This window comes from Amblyomma maculatum, chromosome 4 (assembly GCF_055883805.1).
Source record: "Amblyomma maculatum isolate TAMU_Amacu chromosome 4, ASM5588380v1, whole genome shotgun sequence".
Taxonomy (NCBI): Eukaryota; Metazoa; Arthropoda; class Arachnida; order Ixodida; family Ixodidae; genus Amblyomma; species Amblyomma maculatum.
Window position 1 is genome coordinate 59251860 of NC_139347.1, and position 26221 is coordinate 59278080.

Consider the following 26221-nt stretch of genomic DNA (forward strand, 5'->3'; position numbering starts at 1 on the left):
CAATCCCCTTCCTCCATGATAACGCCGGCGCGTAATTAACACGCGTGATTACGTGCGCTGGCAGAGAGGTTGGCGGAGGAGAGGGCATGCTGCCCCCCCCCCCCCCCCCACTTCCCGGGCCTGCGGCGACGCTGCCGCGGGCTTCCTTCTTTCCTGCCGGTGTAACCGGGAGACCTCCTCTCCCGTTCCGTGTCGAGAAGCGCGACTGTAGCAACTCGCTCGGGGTTCTTCGGCGAATGGGCGCGCATGTGCGCGGTTCATGATTTCCGCCGAGGATACCACTGCCGTCACCGAGAATCGCCCACTAACCGTAGGCACTTACCGCAACAGGATGTGAGCGAGAAGCCGTGTCAGGTGAGAAGACTCTTCCTCTCACCTCCTTGGCGCGCTTCCCCATTAGGTGGTTTTTATTTCACCCCCGTACGCGGCGTTCGCTCGCTACACGGTGGTTGTTCTTGATTGCTATTCCCTTGCCGTGTACTCGAGCACAACAAACTCTGTTCGAGTACGTAACTCGGTGTTTGTCCCCTCTGGCCCGAACCCGCCGCAGTGGCGATTTCTCGCACTGCGGGTTGGGGGTCACAGCTCTGTCTGCTAGGGCTGGCACGTCGGGGCTAGAAAGCGACTGTAGCGTCTAGCCCCCCTGTGGCGCATTCTTTCGAGAATGAACCCCCACCTGCCCCCATTATAAAGGGCCGCGCCTAGTTAACACGCGTGATTACGTGCGCTCTTGGGGAGGACCGCGAGGAGAGGGTACACTGGCCACCCTCCCATCCTCCCAGGCTCCCGCGGCGACACCGCACGGGTTTCCTTCTTTCTTACCGGCATACCCGGAAAACCTCCTCTCCCCGAGCCGAGGTGAGATGCGCGTCTGTCGCAGCTTTCTCGGTGTCTTTTGACGGTTGGGCGTGCACGCGCACGGATCAGCATTCCCGTCGGGAGACCGCCGCCTTCACCCTCTGCTCCCGGTCCAGTGCGCACTGACTGCCGCAGGCTGTGAGCACGAAGCCGCACGCAGGTGAGCAGACTACCTCTCACTCCTCGTGCGTGCTTCTCCCTTAGGTGGTTCTATTTCACCCCCGTACGCGGTGTTCGCTCGCTACACGGCGGTTGTTCTTGAGCGTATTTTCCTTGCCGTTACTCGAGCACAATAAACTGTTCGAGTACGTAACTCGGTGTCTGTCCCCTCTGGCTCGAACCCGCCGCAGTAGCGATTTCTCGCACTGCGGGTTGGGGGTCACAGCTCTGTCGTTTAGGGCTGCACATCGGGGCTATAAGGAGACTGTAGCGTCTAGCCCCCCGTGGCGCATTCTTGCGAGATTAACTCCCATAACTGATGACATTTGGGACATGATGGTTCATGAGACAAACAGGTATGGGAAGCAGTACATAGACTCGAACGTCCTACAAGAGAAATTGTGCGTGAAGAAATGTACTGAGACAAACGTGCAAGAAATGAAAGTGTTTGTTGGTGTACTGATCTGCATGGGTCTAGTAAGGCTTCCTAGTCTGCAGCACTACTGGGCAAGAAGCGAACTGTACGGCGTAAACTGTATTCGCTAGAACATGGCCCGGGACTGATTTCTGCTGCTGCTAAGGTTCTGGCATTTCGCAGATAACGAGGAACCGAGTGCACAGCAGGATCGTCTTTATCGTATTCGACCCTTGATGGAAAAAATGAATCGCAATTGCTGCTCAGTTTTGGAGCCAGGTCACTGACGAAACGATGATTCTGTGGCGTGGGCGCATCGCCTTAGGCAATACATCCCTGGTAAAGCCCACAAGTATGGAGTCAAGCTTTACAAGGCCTGCATGAAGGAGGGCTATACATTGAAAGTGCAAATATATGCAAGAAAATCTGGCGCCATAGCGGGCATGGGGCATGCCAAAGAAGTAGTAGTAAATTTGATGACTGGCTTCACTGGCTGTGGTTGCACATTTTTCGTCGACAACTTCTACGCGAGCGTGCCGTTTGCGTCACGCCTGTTGAAAGACGATACATTTCTTATGTGGCACTCTCCGATCGAACCGAAAGGGGCTTCCGAAAGAAGTTACTCAAGCTACAGTAAAAAAAAGGGAAGTCGTTGGTCTTGAATCCCACAATGGCATAAAGGTGCTGAAGTGGTTGGATAAACGGCCCGTTCTCATGACGACAACGGTTGCTGAGCATGACACGAGCCTTGTTGATACCAGAAAAAAAAAAAACGAGAAAGGGTGAGCCGATCATGAAACCGTGCACAGTCCTCGAGTACAATGCGGTGACCAAATGACGTCCTACTACTCCTGCCTACGGAAAGGGCTCAAGTGGTATAGGAAAGTGGAGCTCATCGTTGGAACTGCAGTTGTGGACGCATGGGTTGCCCATTCAATGGTGAACGGTAAGATGTTGCCAATCGTCGAATTCCGCGAGGAGTTGGCACGCGCACTCTTCGCCACAGCTCAGATTAAGACCGAAAGGACACGTGGAACAAAGCGCACCCGTACGCTGGAAAAGGCCGATGGACCTGCACGGTGTGTCCGAAGGAGATGTACTGGATGCTACGCATCGCTGACAGCTCGCAGAAGCCCAGAGCAGGCAAGGGTAATGGCGAAGAAAGTTGTTACATTTTGTGCAAATTGCACGGGAGAGCCATTTATGTGTTTGCCAAGTTTCAGTCTTCTGCACGAGTAGAACTCCTGAACATAGACTACGTTTTAAACATTGTGAGCTGGTGGCACGTAAGATGTTTAGTTGCAAATGCTGTGATTTGACCTGTTTTATTTTTTCTTCGGAAAATTATTCTGGAAGTACTTCAATAAAATGTCGTTTGAGGTCTTGTTCTTGAGTCTTGGTGCTTAGTGAATGCTGAAACGCAGGGTCACGTGGCATTGCCCCACAAAGGGGAGCTGTTCGGTGGGTAGTAAACGTAGCAGGCGATGGCTTCAAAATGCAAACTCTTTATTGTGGAAACTTGTGAAAAAAAAAAGGAGAATGGAGGGCGCGAGAGCAACAAGTGCCTCGAACCAGAACGACCGAAACTCTTGGCCGCCGTCTAGTTACGTGAAGCAGAAATTTTGTGGACAGAAAGGGTGCCGTTTTTCAAGGACATCTTTGAGAACATGCTTCAGTCGTGTTCACTGGGGATGAAGCGAGCAGTCGTGGTAATAAATGACTCAATAAATTCTCCAGATGCCGTATGCTACAGGGATCTATTATCCATTTTGTTTTTCTGATCGATTTGGCCCTCTACGTCAAGTCATTATTGTTCGATGACGTAGCCGTGCCGTTCAAACGTCCGTAATAAGCGACCTGACATTATCTCATTGGCGACCGGACCTCACTATTAGATGCACCTTGCAGCCAATATTGAACCGGAGCACGCGACGAATGGCAAAGGCTGTCATTAACACGAGTATCCGCCACCTTTCATTTCTGTGATTGGTCGACTGCTGCTTTCTTCTGATGAATCCGTCACTCCTACGTCACGCGAAACAGAGCGGAAAATGGACAACAGATTCTTATAATATATGGCCCCAGGTGAAGCAACTTTCTGGAAATGCATGGGCCAAGTGAACCACGCGATTACTTTCTGCTCTAGCATACATGTTTCCAGTTGTCCGCACAAGCTACAGATCACCAAAAATGCCAGTAGAGCCATTTTTCAGCAGGTCGAAAAAATAGGTTCAGAAGTGGCCCCACTGGTGTGTCACGCCGCACCCGAGGGACGCATCAGGCGACCCACTGGTGGGCCACGACGCACAGAGATCAAAACTAGGATAAGGTGCTATGCAGTGAACTTGTTAAGGATTTCACAGAGCAGTTTGTAATTCATCTTCTCGTGTGATTAATGGTAATTATTTCTAGCAGCAGTCGTCTTGTGCATTTTAGCAACAACAATTATGGGTATGTGACCTGCTATCAGATCTGAATAAGTTCTGGCTCAAATATCACTCTTATGTTGCTCAGCGCCTGATCATTTATTGTACTTGGACCATGAGCTACGTGACAATACATAGGTTTTACGACTCTAAAAGTGAACAATATACTGTTAGCTTTGCCAGAGATGATTGTATTAAAACTGCTGACATTTATAATGCAGTTACTTTTTGTCTACCAAGTTTGCTATAACAGATTTGGATTTTTTCTGAAAAAGTGAAACTGCAGAACTAGGAGGGCAGTAAATTACAGCAATAGTATTATTTTTTATTAAAAGTGCCTCAATAGCAGCTAAGAGTAGCAGTTGATAAACGTTTATATCATCTTTAACGTAAGAAGCAACATCACTTCCTCGTGCACATAAACATAGTGAGAAAAGGCAGTTTGTGGCCCGGTATGGGAAGGAATTCAGTTTCCTTGAGCCGTATTTTATTAAGAGCAGTCAGCTTACAGTAAAATCCCTCTGTAGTAAAGCTACTCAGACCAGCAAAAATCTTTACTATATTTTAAATAGCTACTTACTAATTACATGTTGTTGGTTTATAAAAGAAACGCTGCGTAATGCCTTCCTTCCTACTCTTATCATTCCTTTATGTGGAATTTTATTTTCAGTAGTCAGATTTTATGTACACATCTAGTGGAAGCACCGCTTTAGCAGCATACATACAATGTGGCTATGGATACAATGAGAGTTTGATTTCATATGAAGACTGAAACTCTGCATTAACATGGCATCGTCTTCCACTACTTCAGTCATTTAAGAGGCAGTTGTTGAGAAATGTGTGCAACATAGTCACGTGTGGCAAAACTGCACATGCTGCGCCTCCACTTTTTGCCACTGCTGCCTTGCGCTTCGGGCTACCATGGGCTGTAACTTTAGGCCATTTCTTCCAATCTCTACTTCTCGCTGTACCTTTACTCTTTTTTACGTTCTCAACAGCTTGCACCACCTTCTTTCCACGTTCGTAGCCATCTTTACATTTTTTTTTCCGCTACGCACCGCATGCTTTGCCTCAGTTTTAAGGTGCTCGTGAAGCTGGCTCCTTCGTAAAGCTGGTTAGCCTTGTGGTAAAGTCATCTAAAAAAAAAAAAAAAAATGCTGGGTTTTATTGTTATTTTCTTGCGAAAAAGACAAATTTTCTTTTCGATTCTAGTCTGCATGCATGCCATGACGTCATTTCGTGGGAAGTATATTACCGTGGCCAGACACGCTTTACTATTACCAGTTTATATTAAATAATGCCTTTACTGTAGGCAAAAGAAAAAAAATTATGTACATCTATCTATGGAAGACAAACTGGAAGTTGTTTCACTTTAATACATCTAATTTTTACTATATCCAGGTTTACTGTAGTGGGGTTTTACTGTATAGACAAATTCATGGCGACGGCGACGTATATAAAATAATTAGCTTTCGAATAGCTGGTTAAGGAGTGTTATCTTTAATGCTCTTGTCTTCTGTTTGGGCATGAACTAGCTCTTTAAGTTTTTGAGGGTGTTGAATGCCCATTTTTATGGCATAGCTGTGGTGATAAATTTGCAACATTACTTGAGCACTGGAATTATAAATATGACATGGCAGTTACCTTTGGTATCTCGAAAGTCATCTGAGCCACCCTTGCTTTTTCTTTATGTGACTTAAACTGAACCCAATTACAGCCTTCATTGAGTTATAATTATCATTTTGTGGGTTTGCCGATTAGACTGGGTTGGGGAAGAGAAAAGGAGACTTGAGTTGGGGCTCATGTGTTCTTCCAAATCCTTATCAGTTTTCTATGCTGCTCTGCTAAACATAGAAACAATATGCTGTCGTGGGCTTGCATGTTTGCTAAAAAGGAAAGGAGAACGTATATGTGAGGATATCGTCAGCACATTATGGTAAAAATGCAGTGAAAGACAGCACTCTGCAGCATGTGGGTCCATTTCAGAGGGCACGCTGTTCGTTCTGCCCATGGAGCAGTGCACTGTAGCACTTGGTTGGCCTTTACATCTTTCGCATGCTAACAATGCTATGAGCAGATTGAAAATCAAATAACGAAGAAAACGGGACGTGGTTCTTGCACCCTACAAGTGGCATGTAAGGAGTAAATGCTAAGCATATACAGTAGAACCCCTTTATAGTAAAGTCGCTAGGACCAGCAAAACTCTTTACTATATCAGGGCCTTTATTATATCAGTTGTGTGATGACTTGGTTCTGAAGATGCTGTCTGGTAGTTAAATGGCACTTACTGAACGCATCTTGTTACTTAACGAAAAAAAACATTCTGAAATACCTTTCATCTCTCTCTTATCTCTTCATGCAATTTTTTTCAGTTATAAAAATTTTTTACATCTTGTGGAACTACTTTTTAAGCATACGGACAGCATAGCTTACAAATACAACCAAGTATAATTTAATGTGAAAACCGAAGTCTTGCATAAACACACGGTGTCACTTTTTGTGGTTTCTGTCCTTTAGAAGGCAATAAATTATAAATACGCGTGGCAGTCAAGTGCTGCAAGACCGCACATGCTGTACCGAAATTTCTTGCCTCCGCTGCCTCATGCTTTGTGCTGCCCTGTGCTGTGGATGTTCGCCCAATTCCTCTCCTTCCCTTTCTATTGCTGCACTTTTACTATCCTTTACTTTCTGAACTGACTGCACCGCCTCCTTTTCATGTTTGTAGACAGCTTTACTCTTTTTTTTTTTTTTTTCCCCGCTGCGCCCTGCGTGCTTTCCCTCACGGTTGCAAGGCTTCCGTAAAGTAGGCTTCCCCTGAATGCTGCTAAGCATGGTGGTAAAGCCACTTAAAAGAACACCCAGTGTTATTTTTCTGTTTCCACATACAAACAATCTTTGCCTCGCGATTGAGATAGTGCGTTGGCGGCGATGTCAAATCCTGAGAGTGGTCGCCGCAGCCAGGTGCACTTTTACCAAAAATGTCTTTACTATAAAGGGGGGAAAATGTACAGTTGTCTATGGAAGATGAACTGGGACTTCAGTTTCACTTTACTATATCCGAGTTTTTACTATATCAGAGTTTACTATAGCAGGGTTCTACTGTATTGTTAAGCAAAATAACAGCCAAAGTCGGATTGCTGTGCCAACAGTTCTTAGTACAGAAGTTTCTGAAAGGTAAGAAATGGCCATATGTGTGTGTTTAGGCTATGTATTGGGCATACCTGGGCAATGTAGTCATTATTATTAATTGGTCCTATATTCTAGAGCTTAACTATACAGTGTGTAGTTATGCAGTGGAGTAGTGTGAAGCCATTAACTCTTGGGTAAGAATACTGCGCTGCATGCATCATCCTGTTGCTATTGCATTCAACTGGCTACTATACGCTGCTACAAATCAGAAATTGTTTAGTGAAATTTTTAATGAAAAAACTGCATAAGTTACAGAGTTGCACCGTAGCGCTAGTGTTAGCACTTCCATGTTTTGCATGATTGCTCATTCATGGTTAAAGAGCGTTGATACTTCCATGTTGAAAACAATTGTCCGGCAGTAAAGGCGTTGACCGTTTGAAACCTTGTAGCCTTGAAAGATCACAATCATGCGCCTTTGGCGAGTGGTAGCAGGTGAGGGTTGGGAGCTCCTTCAAATAGAAAGATGAGATGAGAGTTGAGCATACTCGGGACTCTTGCACCCCCCAATTGAAGCCTCGCGGCCTTGCAAAAACATGAACCATGGCCGGACTCTACTGGTGGCGTACAGCCTATACACAGCGAGTGTTCCCTTTCTATCGCCGCTGCGAAATCTGGGCACTGTGACCCTACTCGTCCTCCGCAGGCAGAACGGCCGCTAGCGTGTGAAGCGCTTTGGTGCGTTTGCTCTGGGATGGTGCTTTTGGTGCGCATCGAACTGAAAAAAGAATTGAGGTTGGCCAAGGGTGTTGCCGCAAGCCTACACATGCTTTATGCATTCACTAAAGTGCGACATTGGTATTCTTACTAGCAGTGGGTCAATGACCAGCCTGACTTGCCTGGAAACACGTGAAGGCGCTTGAAACTGCGGCACTTGTGGGAAGCAGTAAATTGCGTTGCAGGGCTAGTTAGTTCATGCTCGTAAACTTGTGTAACATACAGTTGTGCGAAAAAAATATAGTAGCTTAGTTTGAAATTTGACAAGTAAAGGAACTATCTGGAATTCTTTTTTATTTCGGCACTATGAACCTCGTGAACGAGCGCTTAAAGGAGCAAAAGCAGGTGCACACTGGCCGCCGCCATATAAGCGTGCGGCTAGGGTTGGGTAGTTCCTGCACGCCTCTCGCGGTGGAAAAGAGCGCAACTTGCTTAGAAGATAGTTTAACAAAACTTGATGTTGGGCTAGATGGTGCATTGTAACTTGACTGAAGATAAAGCGCACGGGAAGACACACACAAGAGAAGAAGACACAGGACACGCGCTAACTCACATCTGGTTTATTTGCAGCAATAACAGCAAATATATGCTGAAAAGGGGTCATGCGCAGTACATAACAATCACATAAAGACAGAGAAAAAATATAAGGAATATAACAAAACATGATCAAGGAAAATCACAAAACCCGATCAAGAAAACTGATCTCTGCCTTCCAGAGCCGCACCGACGTATCGCTGACACACCTATCTCCCCTTTTCCCGATATGGAATGCCTCCAAAAGCTCATGCGCTGTCTTATCACGGCCTCTGCCCAGAATCTTAATGTCAGCCAGTCGCGGCTTGCACGCAGTGCAGTTGGGCGAACTGCACTGCGTGCGAGCCGCGACTGGCTGACATTAAGATTCTGGGCAGAGGCCGTGATAAGACAGCGCGTGAGCTTTTGGAGGCATTCCATATCGGGAAAAGGGGAGATAGGTGTGTCGGCGATACGTCGGTGCGGCTCTGGAAGGCAGAGATCAGTTTTCTTGATTGGGTTTTGTGATTTTCCTTGATCATGTTTTGTTATATTCCTTATATTTTTTCTCTGTCTTTATGTGATTGTTATGTACTGCGCATGACCCCTTTTCAGTATATATTTGCTGTTATTGCTGCAAATAAACCAGATGTGAGTTAGCGCGTGTCCTGTGTCTTCTTCTCTTGTGTGTGTCTTCCCGTGCGCTTTATCTTCAGTCAAGTTGCTTAGAAGAGCTTCCGTTATACCAGCAGCCAGTGCATAGGCTGTATGAAAGTGCGCGCCACCGCACCTTGAATCTGCTTGTGCATGAGCGTCGCTCTGGCAAGTGGCACTTGGCAGGCAACATAGCCTAGCACTGACTGGTCAGAGGTGCAGTGTTCCGTGCCAACACTCGGATCTTTTCCGCTCACAGAAGTTTCTGGACGTGTAGAGCGGTCTCCTGCTTTCTCTGAAGCAGTTTTACCTGTGCGCGAAGAACAATATATGTTAATAAAAAACTGCATTCCTAGTTGAAATGCCGCTGTAGCCAGCTGTAGGAAAGGAAGGCTCATGGCTATATGCCGCATGAATCTTATTGAAAGTCTATATTTTTCACTTTGAGTTCATGACTCAAAATACTATAAGAAAAAGTTGTTTTGATGACAGAAAACATTCTCGTGTGACCTTTGTAGAAGTACTCGCAGAAGTAGCGAATGTTAAGGAAATGTAAGCGTTATAGCGCTGAAGACTCCGTTCTCCACAAAATCTAGTGTCGACATTGTCAGCGTCAACGTTGTGAGGGAAAAATCACTGGCATACTTCTGGCATGTGGTAACTGGTGACATGGCTGTGCACTGACTAGGCGTCGGGTTGTCACAAGATCGTGTGATATGGCCGAGCTCGCAGGTGCTGCCAACTCGGGCATTATATGTTTCTGATGGGAGGATGAGGTCGGAATCCAGCCTTCTAAGACACTTGGATCTCGTGTTAGATCTCGTGTTAGACATGCTGCCTCTAAGCTATGTAGGCACGTTTGTATGACTTGGTTAAAGTGGTTTTTTATTGCCAGGTTTCGGCCCGTTGTGTTGTGCCGGGAAGGGCCACGTTTGACCTTGAACAGCCACAAAAAAGAAGAAGAGGAAGAAAAATGCTCGGTCGCCGACAGCTAATGCTTTCGCTCCACATTTGGTTCAGCAGCATTGAACCCTTCTCATTTATATGTGGGCTGGTAGCTTACGCTCTCGCGTCATACTCTTAAAGTATGAGCTTAAGTGTTCTCAATAATGTAGCACCTTACACTGATATAGGGTGTGATAGGGGAATAATGTAGCAGGCAAAAGAAGCTACCGCCTGCTATCGCAATTCAACTAGGGTTAACCAGAGACAACTAATTTTTTTTGCACATATAATAATAATAATAAAATATAATGTAACAAAATATAATATATATGATGTGGTAGCTTACGACTGTATGCTGGCTATTGGGGGTTAATAGAGGAACAAATATTAGCATTTAAACTAATAGCAAAGTCCACATGCGTGAATGAGGACAAGGATATGCAAAGGGAGTCTGCAAATGGGAGCCATTAACACTATCGCGTCATACCGTCACTAGTGAAGCATAAATGCCAACCCACACTTTAAAATTTTTTCTCTGTTCAATTTTTACGTTGTTTATATGCAGTTCAGTTTTGGAGCTACGCTTTCCTTATTCAATTCAGTTTGATAAAATTCTATTTGCACATCTGTTGTCCAGCTAGATTTACGAAGCTTTTATGTTGTACCATCATGTGCCGCATAAGTTCAATGTAAAACCACAAGAAAGGTTTTGTACGCACTCCAGGTGACGGCTAGAATTGCACAGACCTCGTTTATACTCATAATAACAGTGCCGTCATTGTCTTAGTTCCCGGTATGTTAATACAGTAAAATTGTGTTGACTCAAACATTCAGCATAGAAAGTTGTTTCATATAATTAGGAGGTTGCCTTCAATTCAGCTACTTCTAATGTTAGAGTGGCATTCTTCATGGGTTGGCATACGGCTGCCACATTTCACATACATGATCTTCAGCTTATGTCATTGCTGGATGACGTCGAGCACATTCGAGGAAATCTGACTTGAGTCACTTTGTCATTGAATTTAAAAGGAAGCAGCGAAGAGCATGTGTAGCACATGGCAATGTCAAACCCAGCCTTGGAAAATAGATATGTTCCTTCGGACAAGCATTGCACGTGCGCAAAGAATTGAATCGTAGTGAGAAGTGCAGCCGTTTTGCACTGCGAGAAACTTGTTCTATGCTGTGAAACGTCAATAGCATGGCCGCTCTTCATAACTAAGTGAAACGGCTGTGCTCATCCTGAAGCTGTCACTGTTACTTCTGGCCTGTTTATTCACCCTAGCTTTTCCTATCCAAGTTCATTCGTTTGGAATGTACTTAAAGTAATACCGTAGGCACCTAATTTTAGTTTCATGCTTTCTTCTTTGAAATGGTTTGGCTTGGTTTATGGCGTTTAATGTCCCAGAGCAGCTTAGACAATCAGGCACATCGTAGTGAAGGGCTCCGGATAATTTTGACCGCCTGGGGTTCTTCAAGTGCTGACATCGCGTATTGCACGAGTGCCTTGTGTTTTGCCTCCATCAAAACGCAACCGTCACTGCCAGCAACAAACTCGGGTCCCTCCATCCCAGTTACCAAGCTTCCTAGTTAAATATTAGAATACATGGACCATTGCGTGGTGTTTGCCTATGACCAGTAAATAATTTATAATTGAATTTTTTTCCTTGATGGCGTTGCAGTTGCGGTTTCATCAACTGAATGATGGCCGTGACGTGTAGTTAGTGTTTAGGCCACGCAAGGCACAAAAGAACTGCAATTGCTTGTGTACAGCATAATTATTAAAATAATTAAGCAACCCTGCTTGCACAGCTGAAATGACAACAGACATTATATATCAGCTATTATGTTGCCATTTTTGTCATTCCTCACGAGGCCAATTACATTCCCCACCAATTACATGTCACAGCCATCGTTTTGTTAACCCGAAAGTGAAAGAACATCAAAAAGGAATTCAGTTTTAAATTGTTTAGTGAACAGTTTCAGGTGGCTGTACAGGGCAGATCCAAGTCTGACACATCATTTCAAAGAAGCAAGTATGAAAGAAAAAATGAGGCGTCTATGCTTCTTTAGGAGCTCTAACATTCTAGCACAAGAAGGCACTGAGGTACCGATTTTTAAATCTTGCGGGTTTTAGGTTTTGAAAAAAAAAAAAATAATAATGAAATAAAAAAAACAAAACAAAAAAACAAACAAAGCCTGAAGGGTATCCACAGAGACGACTAAAATCATTGTTGCTTAACATTATTTGCAACTGTTGTGAAAGAAAACCTGTGCTAATGCTAACAGTACAAAGTTTCGCTTATTTTTCTTGTCAAATGCCAAGTCATCTTGGGTGCATTTAAAGAAACTATGTATATCTGGCCAAGAGGATTGCCTGAAACTCTGTGCCATTCAAAACACTATGCAACACATTGTCATTTTTTAAGTTGTGGTGCGAGTTTGTTGAAGCACTTTCTCTATTCTCTTCTTTTTTTTTTTCCCTCTCCGGCTGCAAAAAAAGAGAGGAAGCTGCACCAACTTGAATTTTCGACTGCTGCAAGGCCTGCTACAAAATGCTGGCCATTTCTACCTCTGTTAACCATTTGATTTTCTTTGCCTTTTTAGCGAACGCCGTGTTTTCTCAAAAAACAGTTGTCTTTCTTGTAGGCTATGCAGTTCACATAAATTACATACCAAGTGCACTTTCAGAATAGTTACAAAATTAAAATTAAAAAATTTCAAATATACTTTTTCAGGGTCTTGCATCAGCTATTTTTGTTATGGTGAGTTTTGGAACTGTTGGGCTCTTGTTAGGCAAGTGGTTCATACAGGGTTCTGCAGAACCATCAGAGAGTCGAGCACTTGATTATAGCATTGCTTTTACGCTCTGCTGCACATTTTGTATCATTTATCTTATTGCATTTTTAGTGATATCCTCTAGGTATTCTGCAAGGTTATCATTAACCGTCATCCCGCCATTGTATGGCAATTTTTAGTCATATGCAGCTGTTGTGTCATGGAACCTCATCCATCAGATTTCAGAAGTGGTGATATATGTCTCAAGGTCATGAATTTCCCCATTTCGGAGGGCGGCATTTCCTTTCTTTTATTATCGGGTGTTTTTTTTTCTATTAGGCTCATGAACTTGAGTTCAGCATTTTAATTATCGGGAGGTGACTGACTGGAAATTGAGTTTTAGATAGTGGTGCTATGGTATATGCATGCCTTCAGACATGACTGCTTGCTTCACAGGTGACATACTGACTTGGGCAGCTGTTGATAAGATGGTAAATCCGAGCGGCATTGCACACAGACTGCAGCTGTCAGTAGGGTGGTAACAAAGCACAGAGAACATTTCACAAGTAAATTCGCGCTCTTGCACAAGTCTCGACTGAAAGTTACTTGAGGTCATGCTGAAAGAGGATGTTTCCTTTTTAGATGATTTGCACCCTTTCTTTATGTATTGCAATGTCTTAGAATTCTTACTTGCTCCAATTGTGTTGATGCGGCATGATCCACTGTTTCTATGACTGTCTGATATTCTTGTATTAGTATGTTTGTTTTCTTTAGTCTTTGTGGTTTGTTTAAAGCTTTGGTGAGTTTTAGTCCGTGTATGATGGGACCTTTCCAGGTTGCAAGGTGGTATTTATACTTAACAGGTATTGGAACCACGACATGTGCACCATTGCAGGGCTCTCAGGAAGGCAGTGGGACGTCATCCCAGCAGTCGCGATCTAACCAAGGCAACTACGGCAACCGCAGTCACCCTCGGCAGCCCTCTATGGATGTAAGCGATAGAAGGAGACCACCTCAGTCCTGTGACTTGGCACCAGGCTCAAGACCTGGGGCACCTCGGAACGACCGGAGCGTTGCAGATTCAAAGTCGTCCGCTCCCAAGCGGCTTTACTCGGGACAAAAGGTGCTGGCCAAGTATTGGGAAGACGGTAAGGTAAGTGAAAGCCTCAGTTGTGCACTGTCTCTTTCTTCTGACAGCTATGCTTGCCCATTGTGTGGTCCTGAAAGGGGTACCAATGTAAATTTCAGTAGTGAGAGCACCTATGCTGCACAAGACTCTTCCCTCAGGCTAAAAGGGCACCAAGGACAAACTGAAGTTGGCCTGTATCGGTATACTGTGGTATTCTAACAACGAAGAGAGCACTGCCATCAGAAATAGAGCTTTTGCTATCTAGAAATTGAGAAAGAACGAAATGAAGGTGGAATTGTGGTAAGATGCCAGATCTGAAAATGGAAAAACAGTCTTCCCTCCAAGCCCAAGAAAACACTGTTCAGTTGTGCCACTGCAAATAAACAGAGGTTCAAAAAAGGTCTAATTTTTTTATTGTTTTAACCATGACTGCGGTTGACAAAACAATCTTTCTGGAGTATACTATGGTAAATATTAAGCAGTTTTCAAGACAGCATAGAAAACAAGCCATAATAGCAGAATCTTATACTTTGAAGGCCAAGTGCTGGAACAGTTGGGTAAAGAGTGTTTGCTAAAAACCCCATTTGGTTGTTACTCGTGCACAGCTTTCGGCTGTGCAGCCGCCATTTAGTAGTGCTAAAATTCTGGTGTTATACTCGCGGCCATGACCCTGTCCGTCCGGCCGCGGGGAGTGTCACACTTCTTTGCGAGATTCTGCAGGATAACGCAAGATTGTGACATTATCACCTGGTGACGTCATCGGCCATGTCTGATAACCGGAATTGACGTCACGTCATGATGACATCATGTCACGACGACGTCACTAGGCGATTCACACATGTGCGAAGCTGACGCCGTTGGGCATCTGATCCAGGCGTTCATGCGGCACCTTTCATTTGGCGCTTGCTCAGACGCTACACCACACAGCATACAGATTTCACGGTCATTCTGATAACATCATCAGAAAAATAAAAATTGTGTCTCCAACGGGAATCGAACCTCCATCCATTGGATCTCCAGCCAAGCGCGTTAATCAATTGCGCGACGCCCGGCATCGTGAAATGCACATCTTAATTCTCCTTGTCTATCGTGTGGATGATAGTATCGGAATTCCGCGAGTGACAGTTACTGTGCCTTTCCTTTGCTGTAAACCAATTATAGAATGCCGATGAACTTTGATGTGTTCAACGGAGCACTGGTGGTGTTCGACAAGGGGCATGCGTTGTACCCTGTGCTGCAGCAAAGCTCAGGCTTTCGCATTTCTCCGCTGCAGATTCGCCAGTGCTTTCAGATTTTTTTTGTTGCTGTGAGAAAAAAAGGCCTGGTGTCTTTATTAGGCCTCGTGTTAACTTCTTGCCTGCTGAGCCTGGTGCATCATGTCAAATTGTTATTATTTGTTGATGCATGGTACTTTTGTTCATTCTAGTAGTTTGCTGTCCTAAATCCACATTTTAATTTTATTCTTGGCTCAGCTGAAATTTTAACTCAGCTCAAGCTTGCACTCTTAGATTGCAGCTGTTGAATGTGCAGTCTTGGATTGTGCGTTGTCAGCATAGCCAGCCAACTGCCTGCTATGGCAGGTAGTAGCAGATGAAAGGGCTATCTGCCATGCCTAGGAAGGGGCAGAGTTGGTAGATGGGCATCGGCCGGTTTAGTGGCTTGAGGGGTATGGTAATAGCGGAGGAATGGACAGCTGTAAAGTGGCTGCCACGAGAAGAACTTGAAGGGTGGCTACCATCGAAAGAGGAGACTGTCACAGGGACTATGTGACCTCCGTCACATAGTCACCGTCACTCAGGTGACCGAGAAGGAAGAGTGACTGTCGGGAAAGCAGAAGGTTATGGTACGAGTGGAGGAATGCAGAACGGGAGGATGGGAGTAGGAGCCAGGGGAGGGGGATGCGGCTGAATAGTGACAAGGGAAGCTGTAGAAGAGGGAAAGGCTTTGACAAGATGGGTAATTAGTTATTCCCACCGTTTACCTGTGCTTTCTAGAGCATAGTATTCACTTGTTTGTTCTTGGATTTCTTGTCATCGGCATTGAACTCGGTGTCTTATTTGTTGCCGTAATTGGCCTCCTCCGGCCAGGGCAGCTAGTAGCAGAGCAAAGTGTCACCTACTATGGCTAGGTGGCGACATGGATGGGTTGTTTATGTCTATAATTAGGGAAGCACAAAGGACTAATTGTTAGCTGTACATATAGATATATACCTGTGTCTTATGGGGGTTCATTCTCGTAAGAGAATTGCGCCACGGGGGGGCTAGACGCTACAGTCGCCTTCTAGCCCCGACGTGCCAGCCCTAGCAGACAGAGCTGTGACCCCCAACCCCGCGGTGCGAGAAATCGCTACTGCGGCGGGTTCGGGCCAGAGGGGACAAACACCGAGTTACGTACTCGAACAGAGTTTATTGTGCTCGAGTACACGGCAAAGGAATAGCAATCAAGAACAACCACCGTGTAGCGAGCGAACGCCGCGTACGGGGGTGAAATAAAAACCACCTAATGGGGAAGCGCGCCAGGGAGGTGAGAGGAAGAGTCTTCTCACCTGACACTGCTTCTCGCTCACATCCCGTTGCGGTAAGTGCCTACGGTCAATGGGCGATTCTCGGTGACGGCGGTGGTCTCCTCGGCGGAAATCATGAACTGCGCGCGTGCGCGCCCATTCGCCGAAGAAGCCCGAGCGAGTTGCTACAGTCGCGCTCCTCGACACGGAACGGGAGAGGAGGTTTCCTGGTTACGCCGGCAGGAAAGAGGGAAGCCCGCGGCAGCGTCGCCGCAGGACCCGGGAGGCGGCAGGGGGTGGCCAGCATGCCCTCTCCTCCGCCAACCTCTCTGCCAGCGCGCGTAATCACGCGTGTTAATTACGCGCGGGCGTTACAATGGAGGAAGGGGATTGTGAATCCCCACATCCCCCCCTCCTTAAAACCGCCGTACGGCTAAAAGTAGTCACGTTCACCAAGGGGGCCAGCTAAACGCCGTTTAACTTTTAAACCCAAAGAAAAGTACCAATATATAAAAAGTTGCAGACAGCTCACAGCCACGGGTGTCGGAGGGGGGAGGCAAGGCCGACGACCACAGGAGACGACCTTGGAGCTGGGGGCCGCAGCAACCGCAGGTCCCGCTTCTTCACTGTCACTCGGCCATCCTTGGAAGTGTCGATGGCTGCAGGCGCGCTGCTGCATTCATCGTCGGTCAGTCAGGGCAGCCTGCCGGAGAACGGTTAGGAACTGCGTCTTCGCGTTACGTAGCATGCTGCAGGCCCCCCCTCAGCGGGTCGTCCGCTCGCTCCCGGCCGGCCTCTTTTCCCTTCGTCGTTGACGCCGCCGATGGCGAGGGCAGCGGGGCGCCAAGCTGCTCCCGCTGGTGAAGCCACGGCCGCGAGCACCGAACGGCGCCAAGGCGGTCCCTTTGCTGCAGCTTTCGTCGTGCTAGACGCATGGGCCCGTTCCACGAACTCTGGCTGGCTCGCTCCGTAGCCGACCGGAAACCGTTTGTCTTGGCCTGGTTGACGGTGACAGCATGCCCTGGGTGCAGGAACGCGGCCACTCCTTGGACAGCTTACCCCTCGCTGCTGCAACGGTCGTCGTGGCCTCCGCCACCTCCCCTCCTTGCTGGCTGCAATGCAGTCTTTTTCCTAGTTACATTTATTCTTTTTCAAATCTACCCCCGCTCGATCTTTTCCAAAAGAAAGCGCGTGCTTGCTCTGGAAGTAAAATGCGCTGAATATCGACAGAGCGTCCCATCTATATTCAGCACAAGAAGTTACTTCCTGCGCATTGGTCAGAGTTACGTCTGCCGTAGGCGCAAGTCGTAACGAGGCGCGATGCTCGAAATCCCAAGCCTTGCCTCTCGCTGCAGCTGCCTGCTGGTGGGGGAGTGCGTCCTCCTCGGGCCACGCAGCGGGGCTCGAATTGCGGTGCGCTTTGTGTAAAGTCGAGCTCTGCCATCTTTGCTTGCAGCTCTGTCGCGCGTCGGCGTGTGCCCAACGCAGCAACCGTGGCGTTGTTGCGAACTTATAGAGCAAGTTTACCGGTTCGACAACGCCACCACCATGCACATCACTAGGCAGCGAAATGACACAACTTGAAGAAAAGTCCCAGGGCCGTTCGCATGCTCAGCGATGCACATGTGCGATATAGCTCATATCAGCGTGGCGTGACCAACCTCGAAGGACTCACGTGTATCCTTCGCGTGGGGAAAGGATTGCGCAAGGTGCTATTGGAGTACTGACGGCAGGGATCCAACGCGCTCACAGCAATACAAGCTGTGTAACGCCCGCACAGGCAGCAATACCAGCGTGCCCTTATGTGCACCGCGGCCGCGCCGCTCGGCTCCCAGAGCCCATCGAACACTGGTCGACAAAATAAAATAAAAAAAACAGGATCCTACCGCTTTCCTAAAGCTCCCTTAAGGCTGACTAGGCTCCCCACTGCATTGATGCAATTAAAACGGTCGCCACTCAGAGACGTCGGGTAGGCCGCCTCTTCTCTGAGGCTGCGAGCTATCGCGACTAACTGGCTAATGGGCGCGGCAGAAAGGATAGTAATAACACTTCTCATGCCATCAACGTGCGCGCGCAAAAGTGCATACGCTACAACGTTGAACGTCCTCCCATAGAGCATGGCAAGTCAAAACACTACGAGAGAATGCCCATCATACCAGCGTCCGCGCGTCACCCTGCTACAGAGCGGTGGAGTCGTGTGACATCCTGCTCTCGCAGAAAATTACAAGATCACAGTGGCTAGCGTCAGCTCCTGATCTCTCGCAATAATAACAGAGTAGGTGGTTTTGCTTGCTTGCCGTTGTGCAATCACCACTGCAGTATTAGAAGAGACTGAAAGGTCAGTCCTGCTCACTGCCATGGCTAGTCTGTGTGTTGTTACGACCAAGCATCCGCATTTGCGCGCTCTATTGTTCGCCTGTGGGCATGGATAAGTGCTGTGAATATGTGGTGATGGTCCAATGGCTCTAAGTGAGCCTGTTTCCAGGAATCCTGTTTTGTAAGCCTGTTTTGCTTTGTGGACACTCTGCAAATGCCAAATTGACCCTGCCAAGAGAACGTCTGGAAAAACACAAAGAAACGTCCCCCTGCGGGAAATGCAGGAAGTGCTTTCTTTCTTTTGTTCACCCTTCCAGTCGATAAGCCCTATCGTCCAGTGAGGAATGTCTACTTTCCAAAGGAGACGACAGAGTGACATGTCCGCTGACGTGCAGGACAAGAAAGGAGCATGACGCATACAGCCATTAAGTGATTTCCCGGGAATGCAGGAAAGATTTGCAATTGTCGAAAAGGGACAATGTTGGGAGCCCTATGCGGCGCGCACGTGTACTTGGGTTTCTGAGAAGTAAATCCTCTTGCCGGAACCAGCTGCCTATCGATTCTTGGCTGAAGAATAGAAATGTACCTCCTCTCCTCGCCGTTCCCAAGCTTTTCCCGCCAACAAGTGATCACGCCCAACGAAACAATGCCGGACCAGTCAGTGCTTCAGACCATCAGTGCAGTGATGTGTTCGATTGGATGCCGATATCTGAGGGGCGTGCCCTGGATTTGGTTGGTCAGCATCTTCAGAGAGGGGCTGGACATAGGGGGGGTTTTAAGGACGCTGCAGAGCACGAAATGTCGCTCTGGGCCCTGGGTAAACGGCTCATCCAGTCGCTTCTCGCTATGAACTCTTAACGCTTGTCATTTTGCTGATGTACCCTTCTTTTTCATGTAAATATTCTTGTAAATACGTTTTCTCAAAGTGCCAGTAAACCTGCTTGTACATATTTTACCAACTTCGAAGATTCAGTCCTTCTTCAACCCCGAGTCTCTACACGCTACCAAGTGAAGGCCGGGTCGACATAGCCCCAGCGTCACGACAACTGGTGACCAGCGTTGGGATCTGAATCTACAAGCCACAACATCTGATGACTGGAGGTGGGATCTGGATCTACAAGCTACAACATCTGGTGATTCGAGGTGGATCAGAATCTACAAGCCACATCTTGTGATCGGAGGTGGCATCTCAAGCAACAAGCAGGCGCAACAATCGGCCAACAAGACAGCAGCTCGGAACATCGATCGCATGTGTGGGTGAGTGCTTGGCTTTTCTTCTGATGTGGACCAGGTTCTAGAACAGGGTTAGATTTTAAGAACTGGTAAAAAGTCTTGAAACGCCTTTAGGTTTGGTAGTTTGCACTGTTGTTTTGGAAGTAGCCGACACTCGGAGCGATCATGGACCTACAAAAGCTGCAGAAACCGGAACTGTTGCTATTGTGTGAGGAATTGGGAATTAATACAAGTGGTTTGGCACGAAAACCCTTGATTATAAAGGCAATCACTGATCTGGGAACCGATGATGAGGAGCTCAGTGAAGCATGGAACCTCATCGGGCAAAAAAAGGAACAGCTCAGACAGCAGAAAGAGGAAAGGGAGCGTGAACTTGAGAGGGAAAAAGAGGAAAGGGAGCACGAACGTGAGAAGCTTGAAAGAGAAGCAAAAAAGTTGGACCAAGAAATTGAGCTCCGGAAATTAGAACTAGAGTTGAGCAAGAGGTCGGGCGATTGTCCCCAGCTAGCGGTACCTCGTCTCAACAAGGAGGCAGATTTCAAGATGTCAAAGTACATGCAGCCATATGTGATATCAGGGGATATCGGTCTGTATCTGGCTAACTTTGAGCGAACCTGCGAAAAACTGTCCTTCCAGCGAGACACTTGGTCACAGAGATTATTGACGGTTCTGCCCAGCGAGGCAGCGGAGGTTGTCGCGCGGCTAAGCAAGGAGGACGCGGACAACTACGAGAAGGTCAAAGCTTGCCTTCTGAGAAAGTATAGGCTTAGCGCCGAGGCGTTCAGACAACGTTTTCGGAACGCTACTAAGTCCAGGGACGAGAGTTACCCTGAATTCCTATACAATTTAAGAGTTAATTTGGGCGAGTGGCTAAAGAGCACTGATTCCTACAGTGATAGGGACGCTGTAGTCGAGCAAATTCTTTTGGAGCAGTTTTATAGCTGCCTCCCAGAAAAAGAAAGAAATTGGTTACAGGACCGAGGCGACATTAAGTCGGCAACTGAAGCTGCCGAAGTCATTGAGGAGTACGCTTCGCGCCGACAATTCAGCAACCCAGCAGTGGATAGGCCCCGCAATCCCAAGTTCAGTGTGAAAAACCGTCAGGAAAGGCACTTTGCTAGAGTTGGAAACGAAGAAATGAAGGTTTCTTCAGGCAAATTCCCTAGAAAGGACGGCAGTGAGAAAAGTGGGGAAGTGACCAACGTGCAGAACACAAAGAATAAGCTTGAGGCTAGGAAGCCGCTCACATGCTTTAGGTGTAATGAGCAGGGTCACATTGCCGTCAACTGCCGGAAAGAAAAGATTGCTTTCTCGTATGTCAGGGACTGCGATGAAAATATGCAGCTTTTAGAACCCTACCTGCATGACCTAGTAGTCAACGGGAAGCCTTGCAAGGTACTGCGCGATTCGGCCGCAACGATGGATGTTGTCCATCCGGCGTATGTATCGCCTTCCGACTATACAGGACAGTGTGCATGGATCCGACAGGTAGTTGAGGAACAGAGTGTGTGCTTGCCGATCGCGAACGTGGTCATCGAGGGCCCTTTCGGCGAATTAACAACCGAGGCTGCCGTTTCAGGAAAGCTTCCTAAGTGCTATCCGTATTTGTTCTCCAACAAATCGGACATGCTGCTGCGAAAGAGGGGCATCCTTTTCGGAGACAGAGTTGTGCAAGCCTTAACACGTTCAAAGGCGCGAGAACTAGCTACACTGCTCATTCCAGAAAAATCCACAGCGGAGGAAACGGCAGTTAAAACAGTGGTAAATGCGGAAGATAGCAGGTCAGAAAACTTTGAGAGCGAGGCATCTCAGATATGTCAACTTGAAAGGGAGCTTGATGAGACGCGGAATGAGGACGTTCTTGAGAGTAACCTCTTGCCGCCAGTGTCTGGTAATCTCACGAGACTTTTAAGTGGAACCCGAGAGGACTTAGCTATAGAGCAAGCCAATGATCCCAAGATACAGGAGATAAGGGAGCGCCACCGCGCCACTAAGACAGCAAACAATATTTCTTTCGAGATGAGAAAGGGAGTGCTGTATCGCTTATTCAAGGATAAGCGCGGAGTAGAGCGGGACCAATTAGTCGTTCCCCAAAAGTACCGCGGAGACTTACTGCGACTTTCCCATGGCAGCTCGTGGTCATGTCACCTTGGAATAAAGAAAACAAAGCAGAGGCTGTTGCAAGAATACTATTGGCCTGGATGTTTTAAGGACACGGAAAATTTTGTACGGTCATGCGACACGTGCCAGCGGGTTGGAAAGGCGCAAGATAAGTGGAAAGCTCCGATGGTGTTAGTACCAATCATTACCGAGCCGTTTCACCGGTTAGTAATAGATGTAGTTGGGCCACTTCCTGTGACAGAGTCAGGGTACCGTTATATCCTCACTATGTTATGCCCAGCCACAAAGTTTCCAGAGGCTGTTCCGCTGCGCGAGGTGACGTCCGAGAGTGTAGTGGATTCGCTGCTGTCAGTGTTTGCACGAGTTGGATTCCCTTCCGAGGTCCAAAGTGATCAGGGTAGCGTTTTCACGAGTGTCCTCACCACCTCATTTCTCGAGCGATGCGGCATTAAGGTAGTGCATAGCTCGATCCATCATCCGCAGAGCAACAGCGTAGAAAGATGGCACTCTGTTCTCAAACGAGTCCTGAGGGGACTGTGCTATGAAAACAAGCGAGAATGGGATACCTGCCTGCCTGCAGCGCTTTTCGCTTTGCGGTCAGTGCCGCACGAATCCACTGGATTTAGCCCAGCCGAGTTGGTGTACGGAAGGTCACTGCGCTCACCTTTGCGAATGGTGCGCGAAGCCTGGGAGGGGCGCGGAGAAGACCCAACAGTAGTAGAATTCATTCTGAACCTCTTGAATCGCTTACATAACACTAAGGAACTCGTTGAGGCCAGCATGAAGTCAGCCCAGGCTCGTTCCAAGGTGTACTATGATAAGTCAGCCCGTCAAAGGACGTTTTGTATCGGGGACCAGGTGATGTTGCTGAGAAGTTCAAGGCAGAATAAGCTCGAAGTACAGTGGGAAGGACCGGCTGAAGTCGTTGCAAAGCTTTCTAACACTAACTACGCAGTGAAAATTCCCGGTAGGCGTAAAGAAGTGCGCATTTATCATTGCAATCTTATGAAGCCTTATGTGCAGAGGGAAGCCGTGGTAAATCTAACGTTAAACCTTCCCGAGGAGATGGGGGACAACTTGATTTGCCTCAGCGGAAAAGGAAGCAACGCTCAGGAGCTTCTCAAAAAGACGGAGCAGAGAGGAGAACTAAAGAAATCCCAGCTGTCCGATCTGGGCGAGATAATAACAGAGTTTGAGGCCTGCTTCGTGGACAGGCCAGGCAGAACTGATTTGACTGAGCACGATATTGAGCTGACTTCAGACGTGCCAGTGCGATCAAGGTGCTACCGATTCTCTCCAAGGCAAAGAGAAATTCTGGATAGGGAAGTAACTCGCATGCTGGAATTGGGAGTAATAAAACCCTCGGAAAGCGATTATGCTTCGCCTATGATCTTAGTAGAAGCTCCAGGTAAAGACCCTAGGCCTGTGGTAGACTACCGAAAGCTAAATTCTCTCACCAGGGATCAAGTGTATCCTATTCCGAATATTGAGGAGAGAGTAGAACAGGTCAGTAGAGCGGCATATGTGACTACGCTGGACCTTACTCGAGGATACTGGCAAGTACCGCTCACTGAACGCGCCAGCAGATACGCGGCTTTCGTCACTCCGACGGGCAGCTACCAGCCAACAATGATGAGTTTCGGGCTCAAAAATGCTCCATTTTGTTTTTCCCGACTCATGGATAGGGTTTTAAAGGGGCGTGAAACATTCGCAGTGCCTTACTTAGATGACATTGCGGTTTTTTCCGACTCATGGGCGGACCATATGGTACATCTAAGAGCTGTACTGAGCCTTTTGCGTCAAGCTGGACTAACCGTAAAGGCCGAGAAATGTTGCCTGGCAAGGGCGACCGTGGACTACTTGGGTCACAATGTAGGTCAAGGTTTCAGGAAACCCAGCGAGATTAAGATTTCTGCAGTAGCAGACTACCCGCGGCCGAGCACGAAGACGGAAATTCGAGCATTCCTGGGTCTGACTGGGTACTACAATCACTACATCCCTAACTATTCAGCTTTGGCTAGCCCTCTGACCGACGCTCTCCGCAAGACAGAACCGACAAATGTAGTCTGGGACGAACAAAAGGAAGCCTCCTTCGTAAACCTGAAGGCTGTGCTGATTAGCCGTCCGGTATTGCGAGCTCCAGACTATGGCCGAGAATTCACGGTCCAGTGTGATGCCAGTGATCGAGGGCTAGGTGCTGTTCTCTGCCAGAGAGATGACGACGGTAATGAGCACCCCGTGCTCTAACTGAGCAGAAAACTGAGTTCTAGAGAGAGAGCTTATTGCGCGTCAGAGAAAGAGTGCGCTTGCATTGTATGGGCCATTCAAAAATTGCAGTGCTATCTTGGAGGGGCCAAATTCACCGTAGAGACGGACCATTGTCCCCTGGCTTGGCTGCAAACTGCGACATCGAAGAACAGTCGCCTTCTTAGGTGGAGCTTGATTTTACAGCAGTACAATTTTGAAATAAGATACAAAAAGGGGAAGTTAAATGGGAATGCGGACGCGCTTAGCCGCTCTTTCTAAGCGGTCCGAGATGTTCCTCACCATGTATCCAAATTGATAATCAGGTTTTTTTTTTTTTTTTTTTTTTTTTTTTTTTTTTTTTTTCGTGCGCTTGTATATGTGTGGCTATGTAAAGCAGCACGTTTGGTTTTCTAGGAATACGTGGGTCCTGAACGTCTTGAGAGTGGGCTTTTCTCGAACAACAATGGCAGTTTTCTTTTAACCTGGTCTCTTCAGACGGGAGCCGAGTGCTTGCTTCGACATGTGGTTGAGTTTCAGACAGCTCGAGCAATTTGGCCTACAACAATCAAGACAACGCGACAAGCAACAGCGAGCTTCAAGCGTTCACGTGCAGGCCATTAAGTCGTCTCTTCATGCAGCAGCTGGGACTGCTGCCCTCCGAGACTCTTCTGGCGGGGGAGGAGGCTGTTACGACCAAGCATCCGCATTTGCGCGCTCTATTGTTCGCCTGTGGGCATGGATAAGTGCTGTGAATATGTGGTGATGGTCCAATGGCTCTAAGTGAGCCTGTTTCCAGGAATCCTGTTTTGTAAGCCTGTTTTGCTTTGTGGACACTCTGCAAATGCCAAATTGACCCTGCCAAGAGAACGTCTGGAAAAACACAAAGAAACGTCCCCCTGCGGGAAATGCAGGAAGTGCTTTCTTTCTTTTGTTCACCCTTCCAGTCGATAAGCCCTATCGTCCAGTGAGGAATGTCTACTTTCCAAAGGAGACGACAGAGTGACATGTCCGCTGACGTGCAGGACAAGAAAGGAGCATGACGCATACAGCCATTAAGTGATTTCCCGGGAATGCAGGAAAGATTTGCAATTGTCGAAAAGGGACAATGTTGGGAGCCCTATGCGGCGCGCACGTGTACTTGGGTTTCTGAGAAGTAAATCCTCTTGCCGGAACCAGCTGCCTATCGATTCTTGGCTGAAGAATAGAAATGTACCTCCTCTCCTCGCCGTTCCCAAGCTTTTCCCGCCAACAAGTGATCACGCCCAACGAAACAATGCCGGACCAGTCAGTGCTTCAGACCATCAGTGCAGTGATGTGTTCGATTGGATGCCGATATCTGAGGGGCGTGCCCTGGATTTGGTTGGTCAGCATCTTCAGAGAGGGGCTGGACATAGGGGGGGCTTTAAGGACGCTGCAGAGCACGAAATGTCGCTCTGGGCCCTGGGTAAACGGCTCATCCAGTCGCTTCTCGCTATGAACTCTTAACGCTTGTCATTTTGCTGATGTACCCTTCTTTTTCATGTAAATATTCTTGTAAATACGTTTTCTCAAAGTGCCAGTAAACCTGCTTGTACATATTTTACCAACTTCGAAGATTCAGTCCTTCTTCAACCCCGAGTCTCTGCACGCTACCAAGTGAAGGCCGGGTCGACATAGCCCCAGCGTCACGACAGTGTCGGCGTCGTACACACACAGACACTGGATTTGTCAACACCTCTGGCCCCACGTTGGGCGCCAAGATATGGGGGTTAATTCTCGCAAGAGAATTGCACCATGGGGGGGGCTAGACGCTACAGTCGCCTTCTAGCCCCGACGTGCCAGCCCTAGCAGACAGAGCTGTGACCCCCAACCCGCGGTGCGAGAAATCGCTACTGCGGCGGGTTCGGGCCAGAGGTGACAAACACCGAGTTGCGTACTTGAACAGAGTTTATTGTGCTCGAGTACACGGCAAAGGAATAGCAATCAAGAACAACCACCGTGTAGCGAGCGAACGCCGCGTACGGGGGTGAAATAAAAACCACCTA

General features: G+C 47.5%; 1 protein-coding gene across 1 annotated transcript in view; it reads left to right on the forward strand.

Annotated features, from left to right (window-relative positions):
• LOC146191171 (tudor domain-containing protein 3-like) overlaps positions 1–26221 on the forward strand; it is a 151488-nt gene that overhangs the window by 35075 nt on the left and 90192 nt on the right. The window contains exon 11 of the mRNA XM_084601652.1: positions 13544–13801. Within this exon, the coding sequence (XP_084457778.1) occupies positions 13544–13801 (258 nt within the window). The remainder of the gene's footprint in view (positions 1–13543; positions 13802–26221) is intronic.